General features: G+C 41.2%; 1 protein-coding gene across 2 annotated transcripts in view; it reads left to right on the top strand.

Annotated features, from left to right (window-relative positions):
* Positions 1-14,055, top strand: part of LUZP2 (leucine zipper protein 2) — a 293,189-nt gene that overhangs the window by 127,181 nt on the left and 151,953 nt on the right. For both annotated transcript variants that reach the window (XM_060279056.1, XM_060279101.1), the window contains exons 2-4: positions 2,903-3,020; positions 4,432-4,502; positions 10,687-10,768. In XM_060279056.1, the coding sequence (XP_060135039.1) occupies positions 2,903-3,020; positions 4,432-4,502; positions 10,687-10,768 (271 nt within the window). The remainder of the gene's footprint in view (positions 1-2,902; positions 3,021-4,431; positions 4,503-10,686; positions 10,769-14,055) is intronic.

Below are 14,055 nucleotides of genomic sequence, written 5' to 3' on the forward strand. Positions count from 1 at the left end.
TGAGAAATAACATCTTTTGCTAATCGAATGCCACTGTGAGAACAACAACAGCAACAACAGGAAGGAGTTGCATAAAGCCTTTTCAGTCTGAACTGTGGGAGCAAATCTGCAGGAAAAGACTTAGTATTCCAGAGTGGGGGAAAAAATCCTTCCAGTAGCACCTTAGAGACCAACTAAGTTTGTCATTGGTATGAGCTTTTGTGTGCATGCACACAAAAGAAGAATATCTGAAGAATATCTAAAGAATTGGTAAATATATTTATTTGCAGCACTTTAAGTCTTCAGAGCAATACTCATGCAATAGTATAGTAATTCAAGTAACCAACCCAAGTTTACTTGCCTCTCAAAGTGGTTCATAGTAAACAAGATCTGTATAACATATTTGGGATAGGATGTCAATCAGCCCACAGTGTTCAGGGATGATGGGAATTGTAGTCCCAAAACATCTGGAGGGCCAGGTTTGGCCATGCCTGCTCTAAACCTTGGTTACTGCCCCTCTGCAGTCCATTATAAGATTTATGGATTTTTCCATACAGTTATAACTGTAAGTAGTGCCTGGCTAATCACTGATATGTCTCAGGTCATTCTGCTATGCTCAGAAGACAACAGCATGGAGGCCATGATTAAAAATGACTGTGTAGATTGATGGGCCAGGACTGAAAAAGCTCCAGCTCACATTGATATGGATTAATGCACCTCTTATCTAAAGATGTGTGAGTAGATGATAGTGTTAGTATTTGGCAGGAACATAGGAAGGTACCTTCTATCAGGTCTATTTGTCCACCTAGCACGGTATAGGCTATTCTGATGGGTATCTCTAGTTAGAAGCATGCACGTTGCGGGAAAGGTGTCTCTGCAATGTGCATGGTCTCATGATGCCAGGGACTGAGGTTGGGACTTTCTATTTGCATAGTATGTGCCCTACTGCTGAGATATAGTTCTTTCCCAATGGTTTATCTCTGGTTTCAAAGCAATGAGCTGAATCTCAAATATGTAGAAAATCCCATGCTAATAAATTTTGGAATGCAGCTTGCCCTTGACTCACAAGGAAGGAGACACTTCTTCGTGTGACTCATGTCTGCAGCACTGGCAACATGAAGAATAATGTTACTAAGTACATAAATAAAGACAGTGTCACAGAGTGTCTTGTCATCTCTTGTACAAAGGAAACAAAGAAAGATCAGACTAAATTATATTCAAGGATTGTTTCGGTTTAAATACAGATAACTTCAGAACACAAAAGAGTACTTAGAAACTTCCGCTGTTATGGATGCTAATGACCTTTTCATGCAGGCCTGAGCACCGGAGCACGATTTCTTTTCTCTAAAGTTCTTAACCCAAGGAGCGGAGTCTGTAACCCGAAGTGTTTGTAACCTGAGGTGTTTGTAACCTGAGGTACCACTGTACTTTTGCTTCAATGTAGGCCTTTTCTAACTTTCTGGCTTCGAGAGGAAACCCTGAGCATCTTTCTAGGGATTACTTCCTACAGAATCCTTATGTAGGACCCAATTCGCTTCTTAGGGCAGCTGAGCCCTTATTGAACTCAGTTGTATTTTGGTGAGCTCCAGACCCCCCCTCACCATGGATCCTGTCACACAGTTAATCTGACTCAGGAGCTGTGTAATGATGTGCAGCTACTGCTAGATTGAGACAGGGTGCAGTGCTCATGTACACCAGCTCTAAAGGTTTCCCCATGAATTTATATTTTCTAAAAGCGATAGACTAAATGGTTCTGAGATGTCAGGCAAAAGCTGATAATAAAAATTCATTGATTGGTCCAACTTGGATTCAGCTGAGTTGCATGGAGGACAGTGGAACCACATAACATTCAGTTGCCATTTATAGAATTCACAAAGGGTATATATTGTTTGAATGACTGTTCTTTTAGTCAAGAGTTGTTTTAAATGGCATCATTAGACAACATTCAGGTGAACAACAGGGTTACAGGAAGTAGCTATTGATCCTGCAGTACAAAGGATATTCACTCACTTTTGGTTACTGGCTCCCTGCTGATCCATTCCCCCTTGCCCTGTGTTTTCTTTCATGGCTTCGAAATATAATTTGCTTTATTTCTCGGCAATGCACATGGATATTGGTTTTCTCTGGCTCCAGACTCAGACAAGTATTGTGCTGTGGGTTTTCACTTTGGATTAACATTTCAAAAAAAAAAAAAAAGGAAACTCAACTCTTTGCTATTGATCTCCTTTGTGGAAATGAAGGATAGGTTTGCTGGTGCCATGTAGGTATCGCAGAGTATAGGCTGGAGATTATTGTATAAATCATTAACTAGTTAAGTCATCAGTAAGACAGTGATGCTCAATACTAGGTGGCATACTATATTTTTAGTAGTGTTGTTAAACATCTACATGGTACTTTATTTTTTTATGCATTTCTTTATTTTCATAACCTTTATATTCTATGTGAGAGCTCAATTCCACCCAGGGGGAGGGGGGGGGGAATAGTTCCAAAAGGAACCTGGACTTTCTTTATCCAGACACATGATGTTCAACTCTTGTCTTTTCGTATCACATTGAGTAATATTTTAGGTACATGTCAACTCTATCTGTGTTTTCCCTCATTAACAATGAAATGTGGGTATATGCACCTTTCTCTCTAAATGACTGGCAGCACACTTTGCCTCCTACTGGGCAAACCCCAGAAAACTGGGTCATAGGACAATCCTGCAGACTCAAATGAAGCAGTTCATTTTCTAGACCTGAATGACTCTGACATGCTTGACATGGTGAGAGGCTATGAGAGGATGACAGAAATGAGCTTTTTCTTGTCACTAATGGATCCTGCTTCTGTCTGAATGCAAATGTAATAAGCTGGATCTCTGATTTCAAGCTTTGTTTGTTTCAGTTGCTCTGAGAGGATCTCACTGATGTTCTTTCTGGGTTAGACAGGGCTACGAAGAACTGGAAAGACAACTTAAAGAAGTCTTTAAGGAAAGGAGCAACATTCTCCGCCAGCTGTCAAAGACATCCAGAGAACTTGAAGGAATTAAAGTAAACCTCCAGGTACGAATCTTCATCCTCCCCACCTGCCCCAGGATATGTAGCCATCATTCACTCCATTTCCTAATGCAATCATTTTGTGATTAATATACTAGGAAAATAGCCATGGAACTTCACAGCCAGGTTGTGGGGATTTGGATGAGAGAAATGGACTCTGGCCCTTCCCTCTTCTATTGCCCTTCTCTTCTTACTATACACTCCTGCCTGGCACCACCACTTCTTCACAACTCACACATGGCAAATATTTTCCCAAATTTTCCCTACTCATTACCAAAACTCGTCTGCACTGTTACAGCTTCTACAACCTGGTGATCTAGTGAAGAAGGCTGCTCCTTTCCTTCCTACATCCATGACAATGGCTTGAGTGATGAAATATGGGGTCTTCTTCTTTTTCTTCTTCTTTGGCGATCACTCGTAGCTGAGTAAGATTGTCTTCCATAAACACGGTTTTAATCATGAGTCCTCTTAAGTGACTGTGGAGGCCAATTGTGGATCCACACGTCCTTCCACAGTGGGGACATTGTTTTCTGGGCAGGAGTTGATCATGGTGTGCATTTGCCAAGCGTGCCTCCCTCTTAGCACATTTCTCCCTTGCGTCCTGAGTTCGAGTGTCTTCAAAGCCCACGACACCTTTGGTAAAGGCTGTTTTCCAACTGGAGTGCTCGCAGGCCAGTGTTTCCCAGTTGTCAGTGTTTATACTACTTTTTTTTTTTAGATTTGCCTTGAGACAGTCTTTAAACTTCTTTTGTTGACCACCAGCATTACACTTTCCATTTTTAAATTCAGAATAGAGTAGTTGCTTTAGAAGACGATAATCAGGCATCCGCACAACATGACCAGTCCAACCAACCAAGTTGATGTTGAAGAATCATTGCTGACCTAGATTTGACTAGAGAGAAAGGAGCAGTTCACATCTAACAACAAAAAACAGTAGTTCCTCTTGATTCTTCATGAATCAATAAAGAAATGGGATGGAGCAGACTTATGAATGAACGTAGGCAAAAGTGGCATGGGTAAGAAATATATCCACCCATCTCTCATGGCTATATTTTTATATGTGGATAGGATAAAAATGACCAGCTCCATGAAAGGAAGATTACATGTGAATCTGTCAATGACCTTCACGTTAGGCAGCAGTTCATCTTGGCACAATTACAGAGGGATAAATAGAGATGTTGGGCCTATGGTGGCTTTTTTTTAAAACGATAATTAAGGTTTCAATCAAAAGAAGTGTGGGAATGTTGTAAGGCCCTGCAGCAGATGAACAAAGCTGTTTGCATTTCCATTTGTTCTTGGCTTAAAATATGCTATTCACAGAAACCATTTTATCAAAAGGGGCACCATTAATAATTTTACTATGGTAAAAATGGTAAAGAGCTCTTGATAACATATTGTTTCTTCCCTCTGTTCTCAGTCTTTGAAAAACGATGAGGCATCTGCTAAAACTGATGTACAGAAACTCTTGGAATTAGGCCAAAAACAAAGGTACGAGTCAACATTTATCTGCCTTCCTTCACACGTATTGCAAAGTACAATGAATTCTCAACTTTTCCTATCCAAGCAGTCATGGCAAAACTGAACCATACAGAAGGAGCAAACTGACCTGAAACATTGCCTTGATATTTTGATTAGCAAGAAACAAAAATGTACACTTAGGGAGAAGGATTGTAGCTTGGTCGTAGAACAACTGCTTGGTCTGCAGAATGTGCCATGTTGAAACCTCAGCCTCTCCAGGTAGGGCTGGAAAGATTCCTGTCTGAAACCCTGGAGAGTAGCTGTCGGTCATTACAGACAATACTGAGCTAGATGGACCAATGGTATGACCTGGTATAAGATATACTCTAATATTAATGGAAGTTTTGTGTGTGAAATTTGCCAGGGCACAATACATCGCAGGGTGGGAGAGAGACTTTCTCCTCCATTGTTTCCAACAGGGGGAAACCAGCTTCAGTCTAGATGGGGGTACACTCCTATACACATTTAAGTGGGAGTAAATCCCATGGAACTCAGTGGGAGTTATGTTTGAGTAGGGCATGCATAAATTGCACTGCATATCTCGACAAGAAGTTAAATAACCCCTACTTCACCTGAAATAATAGGTTCTGGTTGTCCATCCCTTCTTCCAGAGATCTCCTACCCTCATTTGAACTCAATATATTGTTGGGTTTTGAAGCATCCAACAATATTGAGCTATCTTGTTCTTACAAAAACAAAATGATGTATTTGATTTTTATAGATTAACCAGGGTTCTGCCTGCATCTATGTCATATGAGAATTGGTCCCATCATTTAAGAATTGGGTACTATCAGATCCTTGATAGTAACCATCAGAAGGCCATATAACAATAAGAGACAGATACAGGAACGAATCCCTGTGACAATTTATTTATACTGGCCAGCAGAAATGGAATCACACTTCTGCATGGTAGATCTGCCAAATCCTTCTGCTTTCCCTGTCTCAGTGCATCCTTGTCCTCCCTGTGTACTGTTCCAGAAGGTCCCTCAACCCTCCGGAGCAGATATTTTTGGGAGCTTTAGGAAGTGGTAGTGATGATGGTGGTGGGAGGAACAAACCAGAAAAGCTCAATCACACTCACTGTTCTCTGGATCCAACCCAATGTATTATTATAAAATATTATATATTTAGAAATTGATATTCTATTGATATACTACTTGTGTTCATTTGAGGTAAGTTCATTAAATGCAACATAGTTGACTATTAATTAAATGTGCATGGGATTTTATTTTATTTTAAGAGCGGATTGAAATGACCCTCAGTTTCAATCTCTTTAGCAAATAGTTCCTAAATTTCTACTGCTATGCAATGAGGTTTGAATTTTGTAGGAAGTGGTTGCCAATTATCTTACTAGGCCTCAGCAGGAAGCTGTGGAGAAAGCCTCGCACTATTTCCTGCAAATCATACTTTGCAGAGTGTCATGAGAATAAATAAGCATACTGAATACTTTTTGTTGTTGCTGTTGTTTAATCGTTTAGTCATGTCTGACTCTTCGTAACCCCATGGACCAGAGCACGCCAAGTGCTCCTGTCTTCCACTGCCTCCCGCAGTTTTGTCAAACTCATGTTAGTAGCTTTGAGAACACTGTCCATCCATCTTGTCCTCTGTCATCCCCTTCTCCTTGTGCCCTCCATCTTTCCCAACATCAGGTCTTTTCCAGGGAGTCTTCTCTTCTCATAAGGTGGCCAACGTATTGGAGCCTCAGCTTCAGGACCTGTCCTTCCAGTGAGCACTCAGGGCTGATTTCCTTGAGAATGGATAGGTTTGATCTTCTTGCAGTACATGGGACTTTCAAGAGTCTCCTCCAGCACCATAATTCAAAAGCATCAATTCTTCGGCGATCAGCCTTCTTTATGGTCCAGCTCTCACCATAAAGAAGGCTGATCGCTGAAGAATTGATGCTTTTGAATTATGGTGCTGAATACTTTACTTATGGTAAAAGCACCCCTGGCCACACAGAAGCAAAACCAGGCCTCCAAGTTTCTCTCTTCTCTCTTCTGTCTTCATTTTACAAAGCACATCTCAAACCCATGACTGTTTGTATGCATATAAGAATTTCCAGGTGAATTTCTCCATCATGGTATGCTGAAAGCAGCTCTTCCCAGGGGGCATTACAATTTGGTGTAAGGATGTGACAGCATCAGTGCAGATGCTCTGCCATAGTGAGCTGGAACCAAACTTTCAAAAAACAAATAATGTCTTTCCAGATGTTCATAATCACCAAAATGACTGCAATTTGACCTGAGGGCAGTTTTCCTATCACTACTATGAACAGACAGCATTTGTTGTTGTTGTTGTTTTTTGTTTTTTTTCCAAAGCGAAGTTTCATTACAGACTTGTCATAATCCATCTGAAATGCATGAAGATTGTTTCCATGGGAAACCACTGCAGAGCTTGACTTCATTGTGCTGATTCTCTGAGACAGACAGCATGATGCGTGCAGTGCAGCGTTTTCAGTGAAGCAGCCCATTTTCTTTTGTTTCTTGATTTTTCTTCTGTTGACTCTAAGAACACACTGTGGAAACCACTTCTGTGGATAATATAACAATTAATGATTTCACACTCCCTGTTTATGGAAGCACACATTTCTAAGACGCTCAGAATGATAAAATGCCAAGACATGAAAACTGGCTTGTTATTAATGTGAGGGATGCGCCACATTCGTTGTATGTTTGGCTCCCATGGAACATAGATTAAATGGCACATCAAAGACTTCCTGCCAGATGCACAACATCTCAGCCCTGAAACACTGTCTTCTGCGCCCTGTGATAAATCTTCTAAAACACAGAATGAGAAGGGCTCTCCAATTTACCTATTGAGCTGTCAGGAATCACTGTGCTGACCCTAATTGGCTGTATACACAGCTGCTCCTAGTTTTAATACCTGACTTGTCCAATCAAAATGTTGTGTCCCAGACTGGGACCTGTCATTCTTCAGCTGCATGTCTGTATTAAAGTTGTGAGCCGCTGCTTGGGTGGAAACCAACATACCTTAATCTCTAGTTTATATTCTTGCTATTTCTATGATCTGGATTGCAAGGTCAGCCCTGCTTCTAGCTGCTGTAAAACAGCCTAAATCACGGAAGGTAAGCTGAAACTAAGGATCAGCTCACAGCTCAATTCACATTTATTGGATCTGTGTCCAACCCATATTCACCAGTCATGGTAAATCAGATTTAGCAAACTCAGCACTCACTTCAGCACTCAATAAATTTATTTATTACTAATACTTCTAATAATAATAATAATAATATAATAATAATTTATTGTTTGTACCCCGCCCATCTGGCTGGGTTTCCCCAGCCACTCTGGGTGGCTTCCAAGAAAGATTTAAAATACATTAACATGTCACAGATTTAAAACTTCCCTGAACAGGGCTGCCGTCAGATGTCTTCTGAATATCAGGTAGTTATTTATCTATTTGATATCTGATGGGAGGGCATTCCACAGGGTGGGTGCCACTACCGAGAAGGCCCTCTGCCTGGTTCCCTGTAGCTTTGCTTCTTGCAGTGAGGGAACCGCCAGAAGGCCCTCGGCGTTGGACCTCAGTGTCCGGGCAGAACGATGGGGGAGGAGACTGGGCCGAGGCCGTTTAGTATTGATATTATTATTTATTGTGTTTATTCACCTCTTACTACAAAAATGTCTCAAAGTGACATGCAGTTATAAAAGTATACATGATGAAAATTTTAAAATGCAACAATAATATGAAGTTATATTAATTGGCTGAAACCCTTCATCTGCAATAACAAATCCTACCCCACGCTACTAAAAGATGGACTCTTGTGCTGGCTAGAGCACAACTAGGGTGAACAGAAAAACCTTTGCCAGGTGCCAAAAAGTTGATAGTGATGGAGCCAGGTGAATCTTTTGGGGGACAGTATTCCAGAATTGGGGAGCCACCACTAAAATAAAATAAAAGTTCTTGTGTTGCACCCTCTGCACCTCCCTCCAAAGTACATATGAATAAGAGCCTCAGATTATGAACCCAGGGTCTAGGTAAATTCATGCAGGGAAAGGTGGTCCCTAAACTATTTGGGTCCTGAAGCTCATATGGCTTTATAGTTCAACTCCTAATCAACCCATCTAGCCAATGAATTCTGTGCCAGCTAAGGTTTCTGAACTGCCTTTAAACACAGTCCCATATATAACACATTGCAGCAATCTAATTTGGAGGTTACCAGTGCATGGATAATAGAAACTACACTATCCCTGTCCATATAGGGCCACAGCTTGTGCCTCCAGTGACAGTAGTAGATTCAGAAGTACTCCCAAACTACTGCTCCTTTAGGAGAGTGCAGTTGTCCACCTATCTGGTCTAGGGAATCACCCCTAACCATCCTTTAATTTTATCTGGATTGTGCTTCATGCTTTGTCACCTAAACTATGATCAGTGCACTTCTATGCATGTTTAATCAGAAATAAGTCCCACTGCATTCAGTGAAGCTTATTCCCAAGTTGGCATGAGGGACACATTCAATTCAGTTCACATTACAAGATCAACATACCTAATTAAAGGTAAAGTTAAAGGTAAAGGGCCCCCTGACCGTTAAGTTCAGTCACAGACGACTCTGGGGTTGTGGCGCTCACCTCGCTTTACTGGCCGAGGGAGCCAGCGTTTGTCCGCAGACAGCTTCCGGGTCATGTGACCAGCATGACTAAGCCGCTTCTGGCGAAACCAGAGCAGCGCACGGAAACGTTGTTTACCTTCCTGCCGGAGTGGTACCTATTTAACTACTTGCACTTTGTTTTTGTTTGTTTTTCAAATTCTTTTCATTGTTTTCCCGAATACAGAAAAAGAAAATAACAATAAACAAACAACTCCATCTATTACAAATTAATACATCTGTTACAATAATAATACAATCATCCAATACATACTAACATTCTGCCAAACATGACTTCCTTCCCTCTCTTGGTTTTCAATTCTTTTCTGTTATTTTATGCACTTTCCCCATTTTATCCCTGTCTATCTACTTGCACTTTGAAGTGCTTTTGAACAAAAAAACCAAAGTAAAATACACAAATGGAAAGACAGCGATTTGCGGAGCTCTGAATTTTCCAATGCTGTTATCCGACTAAATAATATGTGCAAAAAAAGCATGTAGTAGGATAAAGTGTGCATTAAAATGCATATACTGTATTAATAAAAATAACATACAGAAATGCATTATATTAGGGGAAATTGCTTACAAAAATGTGTATATCAGGAGAAATTTTGCACAAAAGATTTTGATGAATTTTCATGAGGTTGTTTTTTAAAAACAACAACTGAGGCCGAGAAATGAAGACAGAAAAAATGAGGAACTAAAATTAGTAGATATGTTCATCCCTATTCCCAAGTAAACGTAGAAGTAGTCTGGGGCTTTTCTTAAAATTTGTCAGTTCACTCAATCTCAAATACTGCTGGTGTCTACATGAACAAAAACCTACATGTAGCAGCAACTGTATTCTGTGTAATTAATCAGGACAAAACAGAGGCAGATAAAAGGACCAGATTCTCCCCTCCCGTCATCAGCATAGTTTTATATCTCACATAACATGTTCATTCTCTCTGTCCTGAAGATTTATCTCTTTGGATCCTGCTATGTCTAATCCTCAGAACAGCTGTCAAAAAGTGCCACTACGAAGGTGTCATTCACTTTGAGGAACCTTATCTGTATGAGAACTGGATCTGGACCAATGAGGCCAGAATTAGGTATTCTGTTTAAGATGCCTATGTTCAGTTGAAGTTCAGTTGCTACCTGAAGATAATGGGGAAAAGATGGGTCTCCCTAAGAGTTTGCAACTGCATGTTTCCCTACTCATCCCTTCTAAACAATTGCTGAGGGGCAGGTGGAGTGTGCATAGGGGGAGATCTAAGTATAAACAATTTGCTTTGAAAATGAGAGTTAGTGAATTGGAATATGAAGAATGCATAAATAATATTTTGCACAGTATTCTATACAGTAGACACAAAAGAATTTTCATTTTGGAACCTCACTGGTGTGCACTGGGCACCTGTGGCTTCATTAATAAGCCACCCCAACAAAGCACAACCAGTGGTTATTCTGTGTAATTAAAAGTGCCTTGTCATGAAAAGAGAGTAAACAAAAGCATTCTTTCCTCATGTACAATAGAGATGAAGTTTGTGTTTTGTCTCTTCGATAAACTAGGGAAGAAATGAAATCGCTCCAGGAGGCCTTTCAAAAACAGCTTAATGAGGCAGCTGAGAAGGCAGAAAAGCAGCAGGCCACAGTGAGTAACTTCTCTTCTTTCTTTGTTATTATTTTCTCCAACCTTTCCGTGCCCCTCTCTTCTGTAAATGCTTCAGTAACTCAAATATGTCTGCATGAACAAGGCTGTTGTATATTGTGTATATTGAATATACCTATTCCGGCGTATAAGACGACAGGGCGTATAAGACGACCCCCAACTTTTCCAGTTAAAATATAGAGTTTGGGATATACTCGCCGTATAAGAAATACGACCCGGCGTATAAGACGACCCCCGACTTTTGAGAAGATTTCCCTGGGTTTAAAAGTAGTCATATACGCAGGAATATACAGTACTATAGAAGGCTCTTTGTGGAAGAAAAGAATCTCACAGAATTCACTGCTGATAAATATATGAACGGTATCTTGCTATCAGTGTACTAACTATTGTTTCATGGTGGTTTAAGAAGGGACTTTCCAACCTGTTGTTCCTAACTTATCAGGAACTAACACAAAGAAAGATGGAGAAGAGTTACAATCTTGAACGACATGGGTATGATCCAATTCAATTTTCAATGGAAGGGACACAATGAATCAATTTTGGGCATTCTCCTAAAGATCCCCATATTGGAAGTTTGAAAGAATTCTAACCCTCTCCCAAACTTGAGTAACTCGTGTGCTGCTGAGCTCACTTCTGTCCTTTGATTCTTAAGGTGTGCACCTGTAACCTGAGGTTCTGTTCACACAGGCTGTCTGGGTAAATGTGTGGCGAATAGCTGGTTCTGCTTTGCTTCACTGGGTTGGACTAGGTAGCCATTTTGATACTTTCAAATATATTATGTGCTCTGTGAAGTTTGGTTCTTGACATCATCCCACTCTCTTGCTTCAACCTCTGCTTCTTATTCTGGACTCCTCTCTGCCACAGACTCTTCCGGCTCACTAAGCCCTGTTACCGCTTCACCTTCAGACACCTCCTTCTCCTTCTGATGACTCATCATTGTCCCAACACCATTCCCCGGGCTCTGAGCCTTCTTTCCTTGGGGGTTCCCCAGTTGGTTCCTCCTGCCATTCTTCTGTATCCAAGCTAGTTCCTGACAGTTCTACAAAATCCATGTACAAGTAATGTGTCTACAGAAGGCCTCTTAAATCAAAACAGTGCAACTTTGATTAAATTCATTGGTACCATTCCTGATCGTAGGCCTGGCCGATTGATGAGGCAGGGTGAGACCTTCGTCTTGAGTAGTGGAAGCCCAAGAGGTGATGCCCACCTCACTGTCATGGGTGCTCCCCAGCCAAAGAAATGCATATGGCGTATAGTTAACTCTTTATTGTCAAAAGCGGACACTTACCATTTTTTCTACAGCTTTGTACAGCATGTACACCAGTCTAGCATCCAGGCAGCTATTTCCAGGTCTGTGCTCTATGAAGCAGTTGCTGCAATAGGGGGCCCTCCTCCACCACCAGTTTATGTACCTCCCACCAACAGGCTGTGCGCACACAACCAGAAACTATGCCCATGTGGAAGCTGCCTCTGCTCTTCCTTCTTCAATCCCTCCCTGGTTCTGGGAGACAGTGGTGCAGGAAAGGTGTGGAAGCGCCCAGCCCTTCACTTGAATGACCTGCCTCTTCTTCCAACTCCATCTCTGAAGCTTCCCCTGCCTCCGGCTGGTACAGATCCCCACAATTCACTGGACCCCTCCCTTGAGTCAGACTCCAGCCCCCCCCCTTCCGCCGTGCAGACTTGTCAGTGTCCTGCTAGTCCCTGACACTTGCCTCCACCGCCTGCCCCGCTGCATCTGCTGCCTGCGGACAAGTGGCACTGGCAGCGGTGCTGGTTTTCAGTGAGATTTTGCAAAACATTGCCAAAATCTCGCGAGACCTCACAGAACACACAAGATCTCATTAGACTTTGGCTAGATCTTGCAAGATCTCACCAGAATTCAGGGCCACTGCTGGCACTTCACAACACAGGTAAGAGAAGAGGTGGGGGTGGGTGGGGAGTGGCAGGGAGCAGCATGTTCCCCTTTTGCCTCAAGCATCAAAAAGGGGCATGCTGCCCCTATGTGACGGTAATACAAATAAAAATAACTAACCAACCAAATACCTAATTTTGATTCTGTTAAGATCTGACAAATATGGGTCCCTAAAACTGTGGTCCATGAAGTCTTGCAAAACTTTGCCAGGCAGCAAAATTCAGAAAGGCACTCTAGTTCATGGATCATTCAAGCTATAATTCTTAGAGCAGCCCTACAATATAAACCACTATGATGATCACAATTGTATATAGGTGAAAATTGGGAGTGAGAAAAGGTGTCTTGACTATACTGTACAGGCAAGTCATAGTTAACCTGAAATATGAACTAGGCACTTTCAAATTTATTGCTTATACTCTTAACAACAATATTTTACCAGTTGTGTACCTGCCTGAATGCATTGGGTGTGCGACACATAGTCGTACCTTGGATCCTGAATGCCTTGTGAGTCAAACGTTTTGGCTCCTGAACGCTGCAAACCCAGAAGTGAGTGTTCCTGTTTGAGAACATTCTTTGGAAGCTGAACGTCTGACGCAGCTTCTGCAGCTTCCAATTATGTGCAGGTTGTCAAACGTTTTTGGAAGTCAAACAGACTTCCGGAATGGATTCCGTTCAATAACCAAGGTACGACTGTGTGTGGGGTGGGGGTGGGGGGAATGCTCAGTATATTTCTAAAAATTCAGAGTTTTTAAATTCACTTTGTGAGGTTTCGCCCACTATTTAAAAACTCCTTACTCTTTTAAAAAAATCTTCTGTATTGACAGAATGAAAGATCTAGCAATGGGACCAGAACATTTAAGGAATGTTACACATACCTAGGCACACCCACACATCATATTTATGCTTTCACATTTAAATACACACAAGCAATTTTAAACTAAATTAAGCAAATTTTCTCTCTTGGAAGGCTAAGCAAGTTTAGATTAAAGAAACAAAAACAAACAGTGGTTGTTCTATATGCTACTTCCTTAAAAAGCAATTGGAAATCAGAGACTTTAGCTTTTTTTCTTTCAGTAAATCATAAGCAGTCAATTTCTGCAACGATTTACACTCAAGAAACCTTGAAATAAATTATGTTTCTTACTTCTTCATTCTATTACTTTGTACTGCATTAAAGTGGTTGAGACCAACATAGCTAAGACTCTCCCTTGTACCTTACTATATGGGCTGATGGGTGCCTTTTTAACAATATTATCCACACACTACCTTTGACCACAGATGTCAAAGGCAGATAAAAAGCACAAATTGCAGTTTCACAACTATGCAACTCTAGGAGGAAATGAACCATTGAAATCAC

This window comes from Zootoca vivipara, chromosome 1, assembly GCF_963506605.1.
Source record: "Zootoca vivipara chromosome 1, rZooViv1.1, whole genome shotgun sequence".
In the NCBI taxonomy this organism is placed as follows: domain Eukaryota; kingdom Metazoa; phylum Chordata; class Lepidosauria; order Squamata; family Lacertidae; genus Zootoca; species Zootoca vivipara.